The sequence below is a fragment of the Sturnus vulgaris genome, chromosome 17 (assembly GCF_052056855.1).
Source record: "Sturnus vulgaris isolate bStuVul1 chromosome 17, bStuVul1.hap1, whole genome shotgun sequence".
NCBI lineage: Eukaryota > Metazoa > Chordata > Aves > Passeriformes > Sturnidae > Sturnus > Sturnus vulgaris.
Genome location: NC_142259.1, coordinates 7169336 through 7193030, shown reverse-complemented (window position 1 = coordinate 7193030; position 23695 = coordinate 7169336). Strand labels below are relative to the sequence as shown.

Genomic DNA, 23695 nt, shown 5'->3' with positions numbered 1-23695 from the left:
CATCTGCAAACCACCACACCACCCTGGGCGAGGGGCTGTGGGCAGCCCTCGGGCAGTTTAACCCTCGCTGCTGGGATTGATGGCCGTGCGGGCACCACAGACACGGTGGGGTGGAGCATTTCTACACCAAAGCCGTTATTTTTATATGAATATGTATATATGTATATATGCACCCAGCGGCCTGGGGTGCAGTCACCTCCCCGCACAGGATAATTGCACATGAGGGAGATGTGTTAGAGATTAAGCAAATCCCAAGGACGCAGAGGGAAATGCCGTTCGGAATAAGGTTCCTTCCCTTTGTTCCGGGTGGGAGGTCGAGTTACTCCTGTCCCCAGAGCAAAGTGCCACAGATCTACTGAGCTGGGTAAGAGGGTCCTCCATGGGTCCAGGGCGCAGAGGGTGACAGGTCCCCCGGGAGAGGAGCTGGGAGCCAGCCCACCCACCAGCAACTCAATTTAATATTCATCTGTCTCTTCCTAATGGGAAAGTGTCTCTGAGTCACACTGACATTTCCCTGGGACAATGGTAATTAAGTACCTGGGTAAGTGAAATGTGCGGTAATAGAAAAGTTAACTTTTCCTAACTACATGAGTGAAAGGCGCGTTCGGCGAGGAGGGGGCCGAGGATGCCAGGCACCGGCGGAAGCAGGTGGGTGTTAATATCAGCTCACGTCACACGGCGCTGCCACTCTGCCCCTGAGCCCCCAGCCCCCCGAAGGACTCTTCTCCAGAGCAGATAGGGCTCCCTATCCCGGGATGGGGTAAATCTCTGGGTACAAGCTCTGCCAGCCGCCGGGGCTGTCCCGAAGCAGAGGGACTGCGACCCAGAGCTGCCGGCGGGAGCTTCCCCATGAAAGCAATCGCTATGCTTTATCCCATTAAGGGACAGGGCTTTTCCAGAAACTCCCAAAACGTTTGCACTCCTGCTTGGCCTTGCCGTAGGCAGGAGAGGGAGGTGTTCAGACGCATTCTGTGGGACCTGGGGAGAAACACCGGGTGGGTGACGCCCGGGATTCTGCTCCAAACCACCCGCGGGAGGGTTCTTCTGGCAAAGGGAGCACCGGAGCAGGAGGCAGTCAGCGCTGCCCAGGCGGGAACACGGTGACCTCCCTGCGTGGGCAGGAGGCACAAGTGCCACTCGACAGCGGTACGAGAAGCGGCGCTCTCGTAAGCACGGCGAATTACGCCGCTGCCACCGTCCCCGTCGCTCCGGGCTGCCGAGCGGCACCGGGGGCACGGGGCTGCAGGCGCGACCCCTGCAGCCTCCCTGGGAGGCGAAGTGGCTCAATTTAAAAATAAATTGAGGTCAAAGCACTTGCAGGAGCTGCTGCCGGCGCCATGACACCGCAGGGCAACCCCACATTAGAGCTGTCGGTGGCTCTGGGGGTCGCCGTCCCTTCCCCGGGGGACAGCATGACGCAGCCGGGAGCTGCTGGGCTGAGTGATGGCAGCTGCACACGCCTCAGCAGTGGGTCAAGAAATTAGGGAATTTTGAGAGCTCCTCCGTAACCGGCTCTGCAGACGATGTCTTTGACCGGCCGCAGCGCCCGCTGCCAACGGCACCGCGCGGGGGGGCAGGAAAACGCGGGAGAGCCGGCTGGGAAAGTACATCTTGCGGGGTTGGATCGCCGTTCCCTCCTCAAATGCACGGGGAGCGAGACGGTGGCGTACAAAGCCCCGAGCCAGGGGGGCTGCCAGCCACCAACAGCGCCAGGAACAGCATGAGACCCCCCGGGGAGCCCGGAGTGGACAGATACTCGTGATGCCCACGGCCCGGGGGGTGAAAAGCAATTTGGGGACTGTGCGTGGGACAGGGACAGGGTCCACCCCACCTGCTCGCAGGAGCAATGCCACCAAACCAGCCCCACGCGGAGCCAAGACTCAACCCCGCGGGGAGACACGGCCATCCGGGGTGACACATTGCAGCCTCGCGGTCTCCCCTCGGTGTCCCGGCATAGGGCGGTCGCCGCGTCCCGCTCTCGGTGACCAGTGCCGGTCCCACCACCCGGTGGGTGCCGCGCCGCTCCACGCCACCCTGGTGTCCCCCCATAACCCTTGGTCCCGGCCCGCGGGGCAGCAGGACTCTTTAGGGATCGCAGCCACTTTCCAGGGGGGAACTTCCAGTTGGAAACTCCTCGGTGATCCCCGGCTGTGGGGTCGAACTGTCGGGGTGAGCGCAGCGCCCGGGAGGAACCCCCGAATGCTGCCGGAGCTGTTAAACCGGCCCCGAGCCGCGCGGCTGCCCTTCTCGGTGCGGCTGCACAGCGCCGGTTCACCGAACATCCGTCGCCGCGCGGCTACTACCGCTAGCGCAACGGGTCCTGGGGATTTATTGGGTCCTGGGGATTTATCGGGTGCCGAGGCACCACCTCCTTCCCGGGGAATCACCTCCCTGACGGCATCACCTCCCCGCCGGGACATCACCTACAACAAGTGCACCGCCCCCCTCGCCGGTGCACCGAGCTGCTGCTGGCGCACTGTGTCCCGGAGCATCACTCCCTTGGCGACATCACACACAGCCCTCCCCGGTGCACCGGACGCCTTGTACAGCACGGTTACCGCTGGTACACTGCTCCCCTCAACCCACGCCGGGGCATCCCGGCCCCCCAGTACACCGCCCGTCCCGGGGCGGTGGGAGGGGGCTGGTGGGGGCGGGTCACCCCCCTGCCGTTACATAAGGGGTTACGTCAGGGCGCGCTCTTATCCCACCGCCGCTGCCGCTCCCCCACCCCGCCCATTCACTCGCCGCCGCCGCGCAGCGCCCAGCCCAGAACCCCCACCGCGGCTCCTCAGGTGAGCCCCGCGGGCCAGACCCGAGCCCGCACCGCCTCCCCCGGGCTGCACCGGGAGGGACGGGGAGGGGGGGGACCGGCGGCTGACGCCGGGGCCCCTATGACCGGCCTGTTTACACCGGCGCGGCGCGTACCACCGTGGCGGGGGAGTGGGAGGGATCTGCCGCCGCGCTGAGCCCCGGCCGTGCCGAGCCACGCTGGCGGCACCGCGACCCGGTTACCGCGCCCGGGGCGGGAAACCCGTTGCTCCCTTTCCGAGTACGGGGCCGGTACCGGGGAGAGGCCGAGCCCCGTCGCGGCGGCAGCCGCCCCCCCCCGGCGCCGCGGTGGTTCGCCCCGCGCGGCCGCGATTGGCCGAACGCTTAAAGGGGACGGCAGCGCGCGCTTTTCCGCCCCGCGGCGCGGCGGCGGCATCAGCGCGTGCCCCCTCGCCCGCGCGGCGCTGCCCGGCACGCGGGGCGGGGGGGGCCATGGACGGCGGCCGCCGCGGGACACAAAGGACGGCTCGGCGGCGGCGGGCGACGCGGCGCGGGGCCATGGCGGCGGCGGCGGTGGCGGGGCCGGGCATCGGCGGCGGTGGCGGTGGCCCGCGGTACAGCCTGCTGGCCGAGATCGGCCGCGGCGCCTACGGCGTGGTGTACGAGGCGGTGTCAGGCCGCAGCGGCGCCCGGCTGGCGGTGAAGCGGATCCGCTGCGACGCTCCCGAGAACGTGGAGCTGGCGCTGGCCGAGTTCTGGGCCCTGACGAGCCTCCGGCGGCAGCACCCCAACGTGGTGCGGTTCGAGGAGTGCGTCCTGCAGCGGCACGGCCTGGGGCAGCGCATGAGCCACGGCAACAAGCGCAGCCAGCTCTACCTGCGCCTCGTCGAGACTTCCCTCAAAGGTACCGGCACCCCCGGGGCATCCCCGGCACGGCCCCAGCGCCCTCCTGGGGCACCTCCCGCGCCCGGGGCCTCTAGGGTCCCTGTCTCTGACACCTGTGTCACCTATCCCTAGCCCTGAGCACCTGGATCTGCCACCTCCCTGCTGTCACCCCACACCCAGACCCTTCTGCCCCACTGCAAGGTTACACCCCTAGAGCAGGTGACTGCTGGGATGCCCTATGTAGGGCATCCTGGTTTTGTTTCCTTCTCCATGGGCACCCTTCCACAATAACCGCACCTCAGGCACAGCTGCTTCCCTCGCTTGCTCCCCATCATCCTTTTGCTCAAATCCTACCTCTGCTTAAGAGCATCCAAAGCTCCCCCCAGCTCTCACAATGCCCTTTTTCCCATGTCGATTCACTCCTTTTTCAGCATAACCACCCCTGGGCTCTCCCCGCTGTGCCCCTGAGCATCTATGACAACTTGCACTCTTGGAGTCCCCTCTGGGTATTTGTTCTAGGCTTGGTCCCATCTCTGTCCTGTCTCTGCAAGGCTCCCCCACAGGGTCTCTTTGCTGTCACTCACCCTGAACACAACTGAGGGAGCCTTATTCTGGACACTGTCCCCCCATGCTGTGCCATCTCCTCCACTCTCCCTTTCCATATGATGCTCCTAGGAAACCATTTCCTAAATCCCGTCCATGTCTTGCAGCAATGCCAGTGGGGTCCCTCCATGTGCCCTGCAGTCCTGACCCCAGTCCTAAGGGTCCCTGTTGTCACCTGCAGGCTCACACCTAACTCTTGGGGGTCATCCCTGTGTGCTGGACCCCTGGGCAGCACTGACTCGTCCTCCCTTACACCCCAAATCCAGAGCTCCATCTACTGCCCTGACCTATGCCACAGCCCACACACATCCCCTGGGGACCTTCATGGCCTGTGCCCCAGTCACACCAAGGGGACATCTGCCCCCCTCTGCCCAGTGTGCTGTCCCATCTCCGAGTACCCCAAGGCTGCAGCCTGCTATGGCTCAAGGTCCTACAGCTTTAGGACTGTCCCCGTGTCCTGTTGCTGGCTGTGTGGCAACAGCCCTGGAAGCACTAATGCCTGTAGCTTGGACTGATACCTCCATTTTCCCCTGAGGTCCCTCATCAGCATCACGGGGCCATCAGGGGTCACCTTTCCCTGACACAGCTGGTGGTTGTGATGGAGACATCTCCAAAATGCTCCCTCCCTCCCTTTGCTCCCTTGGTTGCTTGTCAGACCCAGCTTTGCCAGTGTGTTGTGAAGAAGTGGAAAAATACTGGAGCCCTGTGCCCTCAAAGCCCCTGTGCCCCCCCAGCTTGCTGTGAGCAGAGCCAGCTCACCCCAATCGTTCCTTCCCCAAATTTGTGTGCCAGGACTCTTGTCAGCTATTTGGGGTGCTCAGTCTCCCTGAGCCCCCAGTATAGGCAACGCCCAGACGCTGTGCCAGGCACAGAGTTCATGCAAAACCTCCGAGAGCCATCCTCTGATCAAACCTGTGGCTCTGACTGTCCCTGCCTTGCCTGTCCCCTCTGTATCCCAGGTGGGTGGACATGTCCAGACCTGCCTGGCTCTCCCCATGCACCCCAGCTCCTGCTCTTCCTTCACACAACCACCCAAGGGAGGCTCCCTGAGAAGGGCAGTGTCCAAATTCCTGTACACACAGGGCACACAGCTCCCTGGGAGAGGAGCCAACCTCTTCCCTTTGGGTGTGTGTCCAGCTGTAGCAGGAATGCGGGGGGTCCTGCCCTCCTCTGTCATATTGCATGCCCTGAGGAGAGCTGGCTTGGCTTGGGGAAAGCTCCTGGGTGGCTGGAGGTGCCCCACATCCAGGTGGGGAAGGGGACCCATAGGTACCCCATTGCTAGCTGGGGGTTGAGCCTCCTGAATTCCCAGCAGTGGGGAGAGCTTTGCCTGCCCTGACCCTCCTGCAGCCCCTCAGAGGGGAGCAGAGCTGGGCTGTGCATCACCAGCCTGGACAGGAGTAGTTTGACTCCCAAAACCAAGCTGGAGCACATTCTCCTTTCGTGTGCCTGGCTGCCCTCAGGGCTGTGTTGTACCAAGCAACCTTTGCTTGCTGCCTTCCCAAGCCGTGGGTCTGATAGATGTGGATAAATATTTTCAAAACAAAAGCTGGAGCTGGATGAGCCCTGCAGGTCTCCTGCTCCCCTTTCCTGCTGGCAGCAGAGCTGGAGCTGTGGCAGTGGCCGTGGAGCTGTGCTGCCATTCTGCCGTGCCATTCTGCACGACTGCAGCTGGGCTATTTACGGGCCAGCGCAGATGCTGTGCCAACGTGCCAGGGCTCAGGGCATGGCCAGGATTAATCTGAGATCTTGTGAATCGGGAGCACAACTGTCGGGAAACTGGCAGGGTTTGGTCTCAGCTACTGCGCAGAGCCTGAACCTTTATCATTTTAACGAGATGGGGGGTAATTAAATTTAAGTGCAAGGTGTGAAAAGGAAGGTGAAAGCTCGGCACTGAGCTGGAGGAGAGGCACGTACCTGTGCAATGTGCTCAGAGCCCTGACACAGGAGCACCTCCAGTGCTTGTGCACGTCACATGCCCCTCTTGTTCCTAACCTAGAGCAGTGACAGAACTGCCTTAAGTGAACAGGTATAAGGTGTTGCTTCCTGTTCCTTCCGTGTCATCTGTGGGACCATCAACCTGCCACCAGCACTCAGCCTCACTCATGGGCCGCACTGTTGTCACATACATGTGTTGCCATCATTCCAGCTGCCTGGAATTCTGTGCTGCCAGCTCCTATCTTTCTGGTGCAGCCTCCTTGCACAGAGGGAGTCAGAGGTTACATGTGGCAGTGGGCACTGGGATGCTGCTTCTGCTCTCAGTGGGTTTTTATTTCCCCTGTGAAGCTAAGCAAATTAGCACGCTGCTAATGAGTTCCCAGGATGGGATGGGGGAGGCGTGTGTGTGTGTGCTGCTGGGAAAGATGGAGTGTGAGTGTGTGCCATCCTGTGTTTGGGCAGGGAGCACATGGGGATGCTGGCTGGTGATAGAGAACAGGTCCAGCCTGTCATTGGCATCTCCTCAGCTCTTGTCTACTTGTCTTCAGTTTGCTAACATCTCATCTTTAGGGAGTGTCTTGCCAGTTCTTTATGTTTAAAGCTGTTTGTTTTGAAGGCAGGAAGATGATTTAACAACTAAAACACTTTCAGATTATAGAAAGAAAATGAGGAAATATTACTTTTGGCTTAAGCCTCCACTCACAATGCTCCACCCAAGTCAAGTGCCTGGTGCTCACAGCTACTGCTGGATCCCTGTCACCTTTCTTGCACTTGCTGAGATTCAGGGGCCAAGTTTTAAATCAGAGCCTTCCTTATGCTAAAAACAAACCTTGGCTTGTCAGAGCTAAGGTCCTGCTGCTGAGCCAGTGTTTGAGCCACTTCCTGTGGCTCCAGCCAGCAGTGCTGTGTGGATGCTCCCACCTGGCTGTGTGTGAGGGATGTGCCATGCTCTCTGGCATGGTTTGATTCCTGGCAGAGAAGAGACAGACACTCTGCTCCCTGTGTTGGGGCTATATGGCTGCAGAGGGAAGCAGGAAAGCCAAACCCTGTGTCCTGCTGTGATGTCCCTGGGCTTTAACAAGTCAGAGTGGTGGCTGCTGTGTGAGCTAGGGCCCCCTGGGGTCTCTGCTCCGAGAACAAGCATCCTCTCCTTCAGTTTCCATACTGTCATGCCAAACGTGGCTTGCACCAGAGAAGTTGCTTTTTTTCCTGGTCAGCATTTTGGTCTCCAGATCCAAGCTGTTCTGTGCTGCTCCCAGTTGGCCCTTGGGCTTTTGTGGTGAGCCTCTTTCCAGCCAGATGAGACCCCCAAAGTGCACCCTGTACCCTGTGTAACTCCACCCTGTTCTTTCATCCTCCAGATCTAACCTTCAGACCTAATCTCAGCAAAAGATTGCTGAAGATGGGGAGGTGCAGCCAAATCCTTCTGTTGTGCAGATTTCCATTTCCATAGCAGTAGCCCTGGATACAGACTGTTTGTGTAAATAACCAATATCCCCACCCACACCGACTGCTGACCAGTGCAGTCCAGGGCTGGGTGTCCCTGGTAGTCCTTGGCTTTACCTGATGCTGGAAGTTTTTTGCTTTCCCAGATGCTCTCTAGGGCTTTGCTCAAACAAAACCCAACTTTGTCAAATGGGTGGAGTTTTTTAACTGCTCTCAAAAACACTTGAATTTAACTGTGGGACTTTCTGACTGTAGCAGAGGTGAGTGGTGTCCTCCAGCTTCTCTCTTATGGTGGTTGAGGATAAAAAAAAAATCAATTTCTAGAGCAAAATGATACTCTGGTGGTGTGTTCAGACTCTGCCAATCACCTGGATGCTCTCTGGAGGAGGCTTGGGGTCTGACTGGGGGGTTTGCATTCCTGGCATCAGCTAACAGGGATGGGTGTGTTGCCAATGCTCCCTGGGGCATCCTAGCATCCCTGGGGAGCACCAGTGGCAGACCTGGCCCCATTAGCTGATATGATGCTGTTGTGTTCTTCAGGAGTCTAATTGATGTGCAAGAGTCCTTCCTTAGGCAGGAGTTTTATGGAGTAAAGCCTGAGATGCTCTGAGATTGAAGAGCTCAGTTTGATGTCTGGTGAAGGAAAAAGCTGTTTGGGGTGTAATACTGACTAGTAGGAGTACTTATAGTCACAAGTGTGGCTGAGATTACACTCAGCAAACATTGTTTGCAGCTTGGACCTCCAGTTTCCTCTTATTAAAGACTTGTTGGCACTTAATGAAAGCTGGATGAAGTGGCAGTTTCCCCAGCACAAAAGCAATCCTTAAATGCACAAATTTGATCTGGGAAGACCCAGTGGGCCGTAGAGCTGGGACACTAGTGTGACCACTCTTGCCAAGACTGTGCTGGCACAGTGTTAAGGGCTGTGATTTACTCCCTGTATGCAGTTCCAGTAAAGTGTATGGAATGAGCCAGCCTTTGCCTTCTGCAGCAGAGCTCAGGTGGGAGAGGAGTCATTCACAGAAGTGATTCTTTTTTTTCCTGTAGACACACTGCTAATTTTGCTTTTAGCCTCTGCTGCTTTGGCCGTCAGAGCATGGGGAGAATGGCCTGATGGTAGGACTGAAGATGTGTTCTCTGCACTTTGCTGGGAGGAGGCCCCTGAGCCGGTTCCCAGCAGTGAGTTTGGATAAACCTGGTGCTGGTGTGTCATGCTCAACAGGATACCAAAGCACTTGAAGCCACAGCAGTGCCAGCATCACTGCTGGTGCCCTGCAGTGCAATAGGTCCTAGTGACATTCCCAACATTTTTGCTCTCCGCATAAACCAGACCTGTTTGTCAGCCATCCTGGCTTAGTACGGACTTCGAAATGTGTCTGAAAAACCCACTCTTTTATCCTTTTTGTCAGGTGAGAGGATCCTGGGCTATGCAGAGGAGCCTTGCTACCTGTGGTTCGTCATGGAATTCTGCGAAGGGGGAGACCTCAACCAGTATGTGCTGTCCCGAAGGCCAGACCCAGCTACCAACAAGAGCTTCATGCTGCAGCTCACCAGTGCCATTGCCTTCCTGCACAAGAACCACATTGTCCACCGGGACCTGAAGCCAGACAACATCCTGATAACTGAGAAATCTGGCACCCCTGTGCTCAAGGTGGCTGACTTTGGGCTGAGCAAGGTCTGTGCTGGCCTGACTGCTCGGGGCAAGGAGGGTGGGCATGAGAACAAAAATGTGAATGTGAACAAGTACTGGCTGTCCTCAGCCTGTGGCTCCGATTTCTACATGGCACCCGAGGTATGGGAGGGACACTACACTGCCAAGGCTGACATCTTTGCCCTCGGTATCATCATCTGGGCCATGATTGAGAGGATCACTTTCATTGATGCCGAGACCAAGAAGGAGCTGCTGGGCACTTACATCAAGCAGGGGACTGAGATTGTGCCCGTTGGGGAAGCGCTGCTAGAAAACCCAAAGATGGAGCTGCACATCCCTCAGAAACGCAGGACTTCCATGTCTGAGGGGATCAAGCAGCTCTTGAAAGACATGTTGGCTGCTAACCCGCAGGATCGACCTGATGCCTTTGAGCTTGAAACCAGAATGGACCAGGTTACATGTGCTGCTTAAATTCAGGGCAGGGCACCGCTGTGCTTTGCAGCTGGGTAAGTGATTCGCACTTTGTCTTTTTTCTGTTGGCTGTACTGGTCCAGTAGTGCACTTTGTAGTGACACAAAGGAGTCTTTTATGTTCCTAGAGCTATTTCTATAGTGACTCATCAGAACACTGCTTCTGAGGCTGTTTTCACCTATTCTACTGCAAAAATAAAGTAGAGGTGAGAAATAGAATTAGCAGCTGCACATCCTGTCACTGCCTAAGGGCCCATTGCAGCTGGAAGGGCTGGGCAGGAGCCTTGCCCCTCAGAAGTCCTGGCCAGTGGCTGAGACAGGCTGGGGCACAGCAGAGACACCTGCAAGCACTTGGTATAAGCTTTGGGGACATCTGTCTCTCTCAGGGTCAGGGAGGGATTTGCCAGTTCTGCCTCCTCTGCTGTGTGATGTAATTTCCACAGTCTGTGCTGGAGCTCCCTGTCTGGCACCATCCCCCTCTCCTGTGACACTTGGACAGGACACCTCAGGGCCCAGCTGGCTCAGTGAGTAGGCACCAAGTGGCACATCTGTCTTGGCACAAAACTCTGCTTTCACCTACAAGGCACGTGGGTCCATCCTGTGGCTCTGTTTCGTTTCCCTATTAAAGGCAGGACTTCCCTTTGGTGTGAACGCCAGTGGCTCAGACCCAGGAGATGCTTTGGTCTCCAGCATCTGTGTTTGTAGACCTGGGTCTACTCAGGAAGGAAGCTTAAAAACAGCTCTGCTCAGACTGAGCTCAGCTCTGTCCAAACAGAGTCTCCTCCCTTCTCCCCCGCTGCTAAACAGTCTCAAGCTCAGAAGTCCTGGTCCTGAGGCCTGGGTGGTCACACATGGTCTGGAAGGATCCCCAGGGATGTGATGTAGCTGGCAGTATCACTCACCAGTGACACAGAAGGACTGGGAGGTGTTGCCTACATGGCAAAGCTGTCTGTAAACAGGAGCTGTTACTAGGGATTCTCCTAGCCAAACATTTCAATGAAACTGAAGAATAACAGATTACCAGGGGTGAGGCATCTTTCCAGCCTGCATCCTTTCTCAGGCTCCTGCAGAGCTGCCTGCCTATCACTGGTCCCAGGAGATCTTTAACAGCCTGCCTGTGTCAGGTGCTGGCATCACATCACACCACACTCAGCCAGCTAGACTGGAGCTGACCATGGATGCAAGAGGGCAAAGAGGGAGGAAATTGTGTTCCTAGCCAGCACTCACCAGTCCTCAGCTGATGGCTGTGCTTGTCCAGCTCTGAGAGCAAGCCCCCAGCAGCAGGCACTTGGGGGGAGGTGGAGGTATTTTGGCAGGTTTTGCTAAAACCCCTCATTGCTGCCACCTGAGGGTTCCTGAGCTTATGGAAAACGCTGTAGTACCTGACTCCCCTCTTTCTGTGTGCCCAGGTACACTCTGTGCTGTATGTAGAGAAATAGGAATGGAAATGAAAAGACATATTGGGTGGGTTTTTCTCTGTTGGTTTGTCAAACCGGTCCACGGACCATCCCCTCTGCACTCTTCTACACACAAAATATTTCACACCCATCTCAAGTGCAAGCAACTGATTCAAGCACTGCTGCCTGGGGCTGGATGCTGGTCCCAGTGCAAGTGTGGGCTGGGGATTAGGGTGGGGGAGTGAATCTGTGGAAATGTGAGCCCTTGAGATGGGTGTGCTCCAGCCCCGGGGCAAGAGTAGACACCCTGCCTTGTGCCCCGGGGCGAGGCGTGGGGCTGAGGGAGCAGCTCTGCCGCATGTGGAGGGTCAGGCCGGGCTCTGCCATCTGCGCTGGCTCTGTGCTGACATGATGCTGCTGCGTTATGCAACCAGCCCCTGCCCTCGGGGGAAAATTCATCCTGCGCAGATCTGCGGAATAGTACATGAAGGGATAACAAACACCGAGGGGACAGTCCTACCCCGCGGCTGTTTGCTCAAACCCAGCTGCCTTCTGCAGCCCCCCCTCACTCCATCCGTGAGTCTGCACCGATAGCTCCGTCGTGACACAGCTGCAGCAGCCAGGGATGCTCTTACATAACCCAACCTGGCACACGGAGCAGGGTCGCTTGGCCCAGATAGAGCCCAGCACCAGCCATATGTTCCCTGCAAACACAGAGTATTCCTCTGCCTCGCTCGTGGGGTGGCCAGAATATTTGGTGTGCTTTGCTGTATGGTTTTCCTGGTGTAGTTGTGCATTCAAGTCAGCCTTCTTCTGGCTGCTATTAAATGCAAATCTTAAACTGGAAACCTGCTTGAGAAGCTTAAAATGGGATTTAGAGCAGAGCCTGAATTCTGTTCTCAGGTAATTTTAGTTGACCGAGAAACTCATGTAACCTCTTTCAACTTACTTGTGGCACTGGCATGTAGCTTTGCTATGCTGGGTCATGCAGTGGCTTCTTCCCCAGGGTAGTTCAGACCTGATCAGCCTTGGTTCATGTCATAACCTGGAAACCTGACCCCGGGAATTGGATTTTTGCTTATTCTTTGTTGTGCCACTGACCTCTTCAGATTTCTCTTCATGTCTCCGCAGCTTCACCTTTAGTTCTGCCACGGATGCTGCATGCACCTGAGATCTTAATGCTCAGTTGCCATTCCAAAATGCAGATGTGAAATGTCAGTTCTCAGGCAAGAAAGTCTTTTTGACTTGGTTTTATGCCAGACACTGGGCTGTCTGAGGTGGAGATGACTCATTATCTCCTTGCTTTTCCCACTGCTGGTGGCCCTGGGGCAGTAGTTCCAGCAGAGGTGGGCAGCATTTCTAAAACGAAGGTATACTCTTTTTAATTTGAACATTTAATTCTTCCCTACCTTCTGCAATTGTTTAGATATAGTCAATCTACTATAATAACTAATAGTTATCTACAGCTCTCTAGAGTTGTTGGGAAAAGCTGCCTTTTGGGCAGAGGACAAAAGCCTTTCTAGCACAATTAGGGAGTAGCTGGGTTGTGCTGGCTATCTGCTGAGTCTCTTTGACTCTGATAGCCCAGCACTGACTGCACTGCCCACTGGACTTTCCCTCCTTCACTGAAAAGCTGGAATGACTCTCCTTTCCTGCCGTGTGAACATCTCTTTCTATGTCGCCTTTGTAGTTGCCTCCGGAGTCCCTGGGGATGGTGAGGGGCCTCCCAGAGATGCTGCTCCAGTGGAATCCTCTAATGGGATGGGTTTGTGCAACCCTTAGACAGGTTGCAGAGGAGCAAGGTGTAGTGACAGTGTGGCCTTTTGCAGGTCACTGCAGTGATACAGCGGCCTTGGCCACAGAAACACAAAGGGCAAGTATAGCATCACCCTCTACTGACAGTTACATGTTTAAGAAACTTTGTAGTTTTGATTCACATAGAACATCAAACTACAATGGTTATGATCAGTGTAGAGGCAGCTTGTTCTGGTAGATTGTATTCTATTATATTTTCACTATGGATGAAACAGTTGGTCTGATTTTGTGTGGATACTCAAGATGTGTGGCAAGAATCTGTGCAGGCTGCAGCATTTCGGGGGCTGTCAAATCAGGAAGGTGTTCAATAGCTGTGGCCAGTCTGGTTCTCTCCAGCACTCTTCTGTCACTGGGTTTGATTATTCCAGTTTCAGCTGAAAGTGGCTGTTTGTATTTGCATTGTTCTGCTCTTTGCATTTTCAACGTGCACCAGGAGCTGATGCTGAACAAGCTCATCTGCTCACCCTGCATGATGGTGTCTACCCCGGCCAGAGCTCTCTGGTGCTGTGTCCAACCACTCCCAGCACCGCTGCTAAACTGCTGCCCTGCGGAATTTCAGAATTGGAGGATAGACAGGGATCAGGGACACAGCAGCAGCTCTGAGAGCTGTCAGTGAACAGGGGCTGCTACATCAAGTTAGATCGTGTCTGTTAGTATCACTCAGCTCAAGTTTTACTCACTGGCCAGTTAAAGGACAATACTTTCATTCCTAAAACAGTGTTGGTTTTGGGTTTGGACTGTTTTCAGTGTGTTTTGTGGATCTTGGCTTGGACAAAAGCCACAGGACAGTAAAAGCAGAGTCAGTTCCTCTTCTCAGCCTTTTCATAACAGTGAATGCAGCATCACAGAGGCCACCCCACAGAGTGGTGACACCCTTCTGGGCAGTGTTGATTCTACCTGGGGTGAAATGAAGCCCCAAGGGTTACCTGGATCATGTCACCTCTGGCCAATTGTATTGGTGTTTGTGTTTGCTTGCTGTCACCCCTGCTTTGCCTTCTGGGGGAGGTCGCTGCAGTTGGACTTAAGGATGCATCCAAGGAATGCATCACAGGTATAGGTACAGAGCATGAGGGAAGGCTCAGGCGATAAATCAGGCACTCAGCCCTCTTCCCTCGCACTTTGTGTCCCCACACAGGGGAAGATGACATGGTTAACAGGAGGAGGTGATGGGTTTATCTCTTCCTCCTCTGCACTGAGTCCTCTCTGGCGTGCAGACCCCACTGCCACCATTCCTCTGTGTGTGACCCACGCATTGGTGTCATCTCGTGTGCTGGGTGGGGGCTCCATGGGCTGCTGGTTCACATCCTGCTGATGCCAAATGAACATTCGAGCTGATTAAAACTATAAGTGGCATCAGTGGAGGGATTAAAAGCTCTTGAACAAGCCCCTGCAAACACGTGCGTCAGTGGGGTGAGCTCTCCTGTCTCAGAGCAGTGAGCTCAGGGCTGCTCAAGCGAGCGCCTTCCCTGAAAATGTTCCTACTCCAGGGAAGCACAAACAGAAACCCTGCCCTACTTGCTAACGAAGCTGCCTAATAGGAGAAACCTTCCAGAAGAATTCTTGTGTGTTTGCCCTGACCTGATGTCTGTGTGCCTCTCACCTCCTCAAACAGAAACGCTTTATTCCAATGTCAGCCTCCAAAAGTGTCATCCCTTGGTTAACCTCTCCTGGAAAGAGAGTTGTGCCCACGACCCTGCCTTCTGCTCTGAGCAGCCTTGTCCTTTAGAAATGTGTTCCTCAGGCAAGGATTTCTTTAATGAGATTTCCTAGGGCTAAGGAATTGGAATTTGCTGGGCAGTGGTGTTTTTTCTACAGCGAGTCTTTCCCACTGCTCCCCTGGTGTCTCTGCAGTGCCCCTTGCCCATCCCTGGTGGGGAAGGACCTGCCCCTGCTGAATGAGGGAGTGAAATCTCGCCCCCACATTTTTTTCCCATGTAATTGTCTGAGTTTATAGCTCATGGACCGCCCCCACTGCTTCCCAGCACAACCACTGCCCTCGGCCCTGCTGGTGTCTCCTTGAGTTTAGAACATCCTAAAGGATGTATTTTTAGTACAGAAGTGACATCATGTGTACGTGTGCTCTTCTTCTGCTGTCCAAAGCGAATTTTCTGGGTCACAAACAAATTGTGTGGAAAATGCTGGTGATTTATGTGCAGAGTTGAGCATTCCCATGTCCCTGAGCTCAGAGGACAGGAGGGTGCCAGGGCTGTGGATGAATGGGTGCAGCACCTCTGCTGCTATAGGGACTATGGGGGTTGTTGTGTCTTGAGGCTTTGGCTAAAGCAAGGATTAGTGCAGCAAATTCTACTCTAAACTCCCTGGCGCTGAGCATCCTTGTGGGCTGAGCTGCAAACTTTTCCTGCTCTGCTTCCAGCTGCACCTGGATTTTACTCACTTTTTTCAGAGCCACTTGTGATGCCTGAGCTGCTGCTGCTGACGCAGTGGACGAGTGGTGCAGGGCATCTCTGGGGTTGCAGCTTGTTCTGCCTTTGCTGGTGGAGTACAGGGAGCCAGCACTCACAGACACATCACGTGGACTCTCAAGGCCAGGCTCTGCTGTGGGAACACTTGTCCTTGTTCCAGCAGGACTGTCACTGCGGAGAGCTGTGTGGGATGGGGCTGTGTTGTGGGGAGATGCTCAGCCCCAGCCAGTCCGTCCCAGCTCAGCCCCCGCCCTGGGGCAGCTGGATGTGCTGTTCTTGGCAGTGTGCTCCATGCACTGCTGTCTGAGTCCCTCTGGGAAAAAGCTGACTGTAAACTGAGCCCAGTTCCTATCTGGATCAATAGCAAAAGCACTGGGCAGTAGAGAGATGTGGCATCTCTCTGCTAACTGGGATAAGCGGGCAGGTGGCAGGAGTGGTGTCCTATACCTCTTCCATCCAGCAGCCAATGCCTGGAGTCACAGTGTAGTAACTGAGACAAGCCACTGATAAACCTGACCTCTCTTTCTCCTCTCTTGTTTTTTCTTGCAGATTTATTTACCAGGGACCCATAATCTCCATTATTTACGTGCAACAAGGAAGTCAAAGATAAGGGAAGATAATGATACGGAAGATCCCTGGTCTACAGGATTTCTGGCAATGTGAAATATCTGGGTGTTACTTTTTTGAGTTGGGAAGGGGTGTTGTGGGAATGTGGGAGGGGGCTGCAGGGGCCTATGGAAGATCACAAGCTGGCAGCTGTCACACTCACAAGACTTTGAAACAAGATCCGGAGAGCAGAGCTGCCCTTGCCGAGCCCTCCCCATGTCTCCTGTGCTGCTGTTTGACTCAGTAGATGTTTCTAGGGATGCGGTTTCATAGGGAAGTGGGAATCAGCGGCCTGATGGTGAGGTGTGCTGCCAGGCACCAGCTCTGAGTCCAGCTGGGCACAGTTTTGGGTTCAAAGCTATTGATTTTGCCTAGGGAAAATGGGAGCAAAGTGATGGCTAGGTTTGCATTGGGAGTGCAGTGCTTTAGGTAAAACAAGTCTCTTGGACCACACGTTGCAAGCAGCTAAATAACTTGTGAGCAGCTGACATTAGAATAGAGTAGGATAAATAAGCTGGAAAAGCCATTTGGCAGAGCAGGTCTTCCCGATCTGTATTTCATGACCATCTTGGTTATTGTCTTTCTATTCAGAGGCAACTGGGGAGCTGCTGAGTTCATTTTCAGGTTGACATTATCTGAGTACAGGAGAAACAGAAAGCAGTCCACTGCTCTGATCCATTTAATGCCAAACTTCAGTCGATAGGAACAATGCTGTGGCGAGAAGGATGTTTGGCCTTAATGGGTCATGGGCTGGCTTCTAGCCTCCCACAGGACACCTTTCCCTGCTAGATAATGATCTCCAGGAAGCAAAAGGCAATGCTGCTGTTCAAGGTGGGTTATAGTACAGTACAGCTCAGGTCAGGAGATTGGAACCTCAGGCTGAGCAGTTAATACTCGATTTCCTTGCCTATATTTAAAGCAGAACTCCTATTCTGGGGCTGCCCTGTGTTGATGATCTTTAGACTTTGCTCACTGTAAATGCAATGTAAAGCATCACCTCTTCTGAACCACCTAAAATGCTTCTCAGAAGGTGAAATCACCCAGCAGTGGTTTGGGAAGTGGGCTGGTCTAACCCAGCATCACTCCTGAGCTGCCAGGGTGCTCTGTCTGGAGCTGGCCGTGGCCACAGGCAGGAGAGGGTCCCCCTGGCTCCCTCATCCCTGGCTGTGTGAACTGCTCCTCGCCTGCAGCTTTCCTCTGTCATCACTGGAAAGTTCCTAACTGGCAGCATGTAGCTCCTCAATGTACTATGCTGACCTCACAGGAATGAATGGAAATAGAGGAAATTCAGGTGGGCTCAGGCAGAGCAGGAAGAGGATGGAGGGATTTCTTTCTTCTCTTCCATCTTTTCCATGACACAAAGCTAAAGCTGTGGCTGCAGGAAGGCCTGGTCCTTCTTAGGAGGGCCAGGAGGCTCCAGACTGGCTGTCTATGACTTGTGAAGGTTTGGACAACACGAATGCACTGCCAAGCCCTTCTTCTCACACTGTGTTTGTCCATAGGGATGCTTCTATGGGCTGCAGCTGGGTGGGATTCCTGCAGCTTACTGTGCTGCATCCTACAGGAAGGGGAGAGTGAACCATTTATCTCACAAGTGCAGTGTTAGTGTCCTGATCACTGGACCATCCTTCCTCCACCTGGCAGAGCCTTTGTTCCTTACAGCTGTTCCAACTGAGCCCTGGCCTGAACGGGTGCAGTAAGGGGGCAGAAGGTGAAGCTGGAAGGCTGTGAGTGGATTGCCCTGTTCTCAGGACAGGACTGACTCCAGCAGGCCCTGGCAGGGTCAGCCCTCTTGGTCCACTGCTGTTTCAGGCCATCTTCAAACCACACGTGTCCATCTCAGCTTTTGCATTGCAGATGTGTTTTTCAAGCAGCTTAATGTTAGTGAGCTAGACCGTAGTGCCTTACTTAGGATTTAGCAAACACTTCCAAGGAGGAGTCCTAGGGCTGCTAGCCTTTGGCCAACATGGATGTTTCCCTGATTAGTTTGTCTTTTTAAGAGCATTTCTCTCTGATTTTGCTGCTGTTTGTGCTCAGCTCCCCAGACTATACAGGAACTTGCCTTGTGTTTACAGCTCCCCACATCTCTCCTTCAGTTACTTTGGCCCTGACCAGCACTTCCTCTAGAGCAAGGTGGGAACAGGGAACAGCTCAAACCTGCATATTCTGTGGGATGGAGAATGTTTAGGCTTCTCTTCCCAGGTGGGTCTGTTGGGCCTCACCTGCCCAGCTCCTGCAGGCCAAACTTCTGGATGCAGTGCTGAGAAAATCCAAGTTTAAGAAAGCAGCACCAAGCCTGTGGCCTGTTTCCCAGCCCAGGGCCATGCTGTCTGTCTCTTCCTGGCTGCAGTGAAGCTGAGCATCCAGGTGCTGGAGGTAGCTGGTTAGTGTGGGGGGAGCCAAGCCTCCCTTGCAAAACTCTCTGGGCTCGTGCGGCCCCAGACGGTGCCCACACCAGGGGAGTGATTGTATGAAACTGTTTACTTCTGATTTTGCTGTTTACAAGAGGGATGTGGGGTGGGTGGGGGGAACAAGCCAAGCCTCAGGAGGATTGGGAAACGTGTTATCTGCACCAGCCTGTAGCAAGGCCGACACCAACTGGCATCATGCAGGTGTCACGGGGATCTCCCAGCTAGCTTTGGTCCGTGGGGAGGAAAGCAGAGGTGGCTCTAGCTTAGAGGGGTTAGATTAGCTCCCCTATATCCCCTTGCTGCTGTGTTTGAGGTTCAGCAGTGCTAGTGACAGATAAGAGTTACCCCTGTGGTCTTCCTTTACTCCTCAGGACCCAGCTCCTTCACATATCACAGGCTCCCAGAGCCTTTCTGGAGCAATAAGATGTAAAACAAGCATTCCCATCGTTGTGGAAATCCTCCATTGTGTGCAGTGTCTGTCTCCTCCGTATGCAGTATGAGTCTGGGTTTAAGCCTGCCAAGTGTCACAGGGCAGCTGCTGCAGGGCACAAATTGGGATTTGTTTCCTTGGCCTTTCTGCAGGTCAGGAGAACAGGGAAACACGCTGCTGCTTTCCTTCCTTACCCCAGGTCTGTGCTGCCCAAAGCCTCACACTACAGCTGCCCTGGGCGAGGGTGCTCCTGGTCCCCTTTCCGGCAATGCTGGCATGGGATGGGTGAGAGGAGCTCAGTGCTGTGCTCTACTCCTCACAGCCCCCATCCCATCAGCAATGGGAAAGCAGAGCCTCCATTTCCTTTGCACTGGGATGCAGCCAATGCTTGTGCCACTGGGAAGAGTTGTGCCAGTGGCTCCAGGGCTCCTCAGCTGGTTACAGGCACTTCCAGCATGTGGACCCTTCAAGTCCAGAAACATTTCACACTTCAGGGTGTTTGGGGTGGTGGGGGTAGCTGGAAGGGAAGTGCAGGGAGCTGCTCTCTTCCAGCTGTGATCCGCCAGATCATTTCTCTGCAGCGTGCCCAAATGCTTTTAGCCCTGGGGGTATGTCTAGGCTGTTGGAAGAGCTCACAGGGGCCACACAGGAGTGCCTGGTGTCCCCAGCCTAGTGCCTGTTCCCTCCACAGCAGCTGCCCAGGCCAGCGTGGGCCTTCAGCTCACTCACCCAGCAGAAAACAGCAGCTTTGCAGGGTGAGCTTCTTCACTACCCCACCAACAGAGTTCTGTGTGAGCCCCAGGATGGGGGCACCCTGCCCCAGCCCTGCTGAGGGCTCTCCCCACTCCCCACAGCTCCTGTGCTGAGCTAGCAAGAGCAAAAGGTTTAAACCCAGACTCCAAATAAAGATAATATTAGTAAATGAATCTGTATTTTTCTTTTTTTTTTTTTTTTTTGCACAGAAGCTGGTAATCTAGGACCTATGTGTGAACAACTTTATATAAATATTTTTTGTACTTGGTTTACTTGGGTTGTTATGAAACGTTCTATTTAAGTTCTTTGAACACTGTGGATCTCCTGATGTGTATGAATGACAGAGGCTTTGTAAATTAAGGGACGTTTGTGTGAATAAAGGTATTTGATGGGGTTGAAAAGCCACACACAACTTGAAACGTGAACTCTGTGTTTGTCCTTTGCTGTGCTGGCAGCAGTGGGGTCAAAAGGGTGTCTCTGGCAGCAGTGGGCAGACCAAGGCCCTAAGCAGCTCTGGCTCCATCCTGGAGGACAGGTCCAGCTAAGCCCCAGCTGGAACTGGGCTAGCTGGCCTGACCTCGGGGCTTGGGTCACTAAACCAAGGCACCCTGGCCAGTGCCAACCAGAACATGGCTCCCTGGCATGAGGCACTTGTGGCCCTTTATCCTTGCCCTGGATTAGGATTAACCCCGTTCTTGATGCAGACACCAAGTAGGACATTGTGATTAGTGGGACAGGTAAGCTTGGCCTCTGCCTGCACAGAGACACCTCCCCATCCTGCCCCTTCCTCCCATCTGGCCACGAACTGGCACCTCCATGGTTCAGGAGCCAGAAAGGATGAGCAGCCCCTCACTCAGCTGGCTGCCCACTCTGGAGGTGCCTGTAAACCCCAGAAGGAAAATGCTCAGCAGAACTGCCACTTGAGTAGCCACAATCAGTTTCTCCCTTTCCACACATCCTCTGCTCCAAATCCCAGATAACCAAGCTGGGAACCTCCAGTGCCACAATTGCCATCCACGGTATAAAAAGCATCACGAGGCTGAGCCGCATCCTGCAACCACGAGAAGTTTTCCTGTGGGTGATGTCCACAGGTGTCCAGCAGCCCGGGGCCACCCCGAGCCGGCGTGGGACACAGGATGTGCCAGCACCCGTGCCCGTGCTCTGCTGCTCGCCAGCCCTTGCGTAACAGCCCCGTAGCCTCGCACGACCCGCGGCAGCCGCAGCGCCCGCGCTGGGACGTGCAGGGCAGCCAGTGCTGTCCTCCCCTCCCGCTCCCCCTGCGGCAGCCCCAGCACCGCCGGCCGTGTGGCCGTGGGCTCCCCCCGCATGGCCGTCAGCATTGTGCTCCTTAATCGCTGCCGACAGGCACCTTAAATGGATGTTTTCAGCCCAGTGGGGCCGCAGGGAGGCTGGTCGACCACAGCCGCAGCGATGCCGAGGGGCCAGAGCAGCCCCGCTCACTTGGCTGGCAAGGGGGGCCCAAGCTGTTCTTCCCCCTGCTTTCTTCTGGGTTATCTCAGGCACTGAATGCACAGCACCCACTGTGAGGGGTGGCCCAGGGTCCTCAAACATCCTCCTCAGTCCTGCCCAGAGCCTGCAGGCAGGGAAGGGGCTGCATTGGCTCCAGTCACACTGGCCCCCAGTGTGGGACAAGCCCTGAGACTGTCCCTGTCTTGGTGAGAAGTGCAGCTGCAGAGACCTCCTGTGCCACACTGGCTGTTCCCCACCAAATGCAGTCACCCCCAAAATCTCTGTCACAAATGCTGCAGCACCTCCAACAACACTTCTGCTCTTGTGGCCCTGCTGGTTTAAGCTCCACTGTTGACAAGGATCATGTTGTCTCCAGGCTCATGGCATCTTGCTCTTTGTGACCAGATACAAAATGTGCTCCGTGAGCCCCATGGCTCCTGATTCCCAGCTCAGCCCTTGAAAATGGGGTGAAACTGAACCCCAGCAGGAGCTTGGGGCTGGAGCCTGGTTCACCTCTCAAGTGTCCTGCAGGTGAGGAGCCAGAAAAAGGGCAGGTGACGGCACAGCAGAGTCAAAAACACCATTAATGAGGAAGTTGATGTCAGTCACCAGGAGAGATGTTTCGCTCTGGATTTGCTCTCTGGAGACCTGCTATTTCGCATGCAAAGAGGTTTGCTGAACTTCACGAAGGTGCTTCAAGCATTTGACAGCTGACAGTCCCCCAGGAGCCACCAGCCCTGTGCTCCTTGGGACTGGGAGGGGGGCACATGCTGGGGCAGAACTGCACGTGGCAAAGGCCACAGCCAGGCAGCAGGGCCTGGGTAGGAAAGACAGGGACAGCCCTGGCAGCCACCACGGCCGTGAGGTGAGTCACAGTCCTGAGTGCCAGCACCAGCCTCACCTGGAGGGATTAAATCTCAGAGTAGAGGTGAGGTGCTGCAGCCACGGTTTTGCTCTCCCTCTCTCTGCTTGCAGACAGAAACATTTTCAAGTGCCCCCTCTCCTCAGAGGCTGTGCTTTATAGCTGCAGCAGTAAGTCATTCATCACAAAACATAAGTCCGTATTTCTTTTAAGATCTCTTGAGCTCCTCATGCAGCAGCCACTTCAGCAGCCCTCGTTGGGCCAGAGCGACACCAGCTGCTGCTGGAGCTGGTGGGAGGAGAGCAAGGTCCATTGTATCGGCAAAGGACATTCATTTGCCTCATCCCCGCTCTGATGAATTGCTCCACTTGCCCGTGTCAGGCTCTAGCACAGCAGAGGATGAACAGCTAAAGCTGCACTAAGCCCACACACTCCATTGAGCTAGGAGATGACTCAGAGGAGGCTCTCGGTGCGGGCGGAGGTGACAATGAACACAAGGGACAAAAGCCGAGCGAGCAGGGCTGCTCTCCTCACTGACCCACTGTGAGACAGAAGCCTGGACCCTCCTCACCCTCTGTCCCTCTGTTCGATGGCAGGACAGTCACGAGGGTCCTCGGACAGCCCAGCCCCAGTGCTTTGCCACGGCAGACAAGGCTGTGGATGGCACCAAGCTTAAATATATTTCATCCCATTGCACACAATATCCCAGCAGCTCACCAGCTCAGATAGGAGCAGTGCAGCCCCCAGTGTGTGTGTGTGGAATGGCTTTGGCCCCCCTCCCTCCTTCTGCAGAACCCCAGCAGCCCTGCCCAGGGGATGGAGCAGGAGGAACAGCATCATCCAAACCACCTCCTGATTCCACTCAAGGCTTCAAAAAATGTAATTTCTGCCTGCAATCTGTCTCAAATGCATTGTGCAGTCTGCTCACCCCACGCACACCCCACCTGCCTCTCCCCACAGTAGGGACTGCACGTGGCAGCAGCAGCAGCTTCACCCAGAGCTACTTCGGGTCAGTCTCAGTTCCGTGAACAAAAGCTGCTTCCCCAGCTCGTTTCCTGACAAAGCTGATGGCCTGTGCCCCTCTGGGGACCCAGAACGTGCTGGGAGGTAGCAAGGGAGGGAATTAACAACTGTTTCCCCTGCCAGAGATAAGATCTCTAAACAAGCTTCTCAGCCAAGAACTTTAATTTTTTTTATTTTACAGGTTTTGCAAGGGAATCTTATTCTCCAGAATTGCATCCGCCTCCAACCCCACTTAGAGCTGCCAAAGGCTCCACTTCCCCCGGGACCAGCCTGCAAGCAGCAGAGATGGATGGGATGACATGGGCATGACTTCACCCTTCTGTCCTGCTGCTGGAGCCAGGGGCTGTCAGGATTCCCAGAGGACCACCCCGCTGCTCTGGTCCTGTGCTGCAGCCTCTCCAGCCCCTCTAGATCAACCCCCCAGACCAGAGCCATGGGGTGCCACAGCCCCTGCCCCAGCGTCGGGGCTGGATGAGGCCTCAGGGAGAGCATTCCTATGAGCAGCAGAGCCCAACATCACTGCAAGCTCTGACTCTGCTCCCTCTGCACAGATCCAGCCCCATAGTCACTCCTGTTGTTTAACCCAGGAAGGACCTGTGTCTGTGGTTGTGTCCCCCCCAAAAAGCTATCTGGGAATCAGTGAGGGCACTAAACTGGTTGTGCAGAGTTCACCTCCCCTTCTCCATAAACCTAAGCAGGTCATTATCTCTCTGTGTATCTCAATCCCTCCTTGTGGCCAGTCC

General features: G+C 55.1%; 1 protein-coding gene across 1 annotated transcript; it reads left to right on the top strand.

Annotated features, from left to right (window-relative positions):
* The first annotated feature begins 3246 nt into the window (after positions 1-3246).
* STK35 (serine/threonine kinase 35) lies at positions 3247-20016 on the top strand. Its single transcript, XM_014873789.2, has 3 exons — positions 3247-3673; positions 9051-9798; positions 15947-20016. Exons 1-2 carry the CDS (start codon positions 3262-3264, stop codon positions 9761-9763), a joined length of 1125 nt encoding a protein of 374 aa, XP_014729275.1. The 5' UTR covers positions 3247-3261; the 3' UTR covers positions 9764-9798; positions 15947-20016.
* The last annotated feature ends 3679 nt before the right edge of the window (positions 20017-23695 follow it).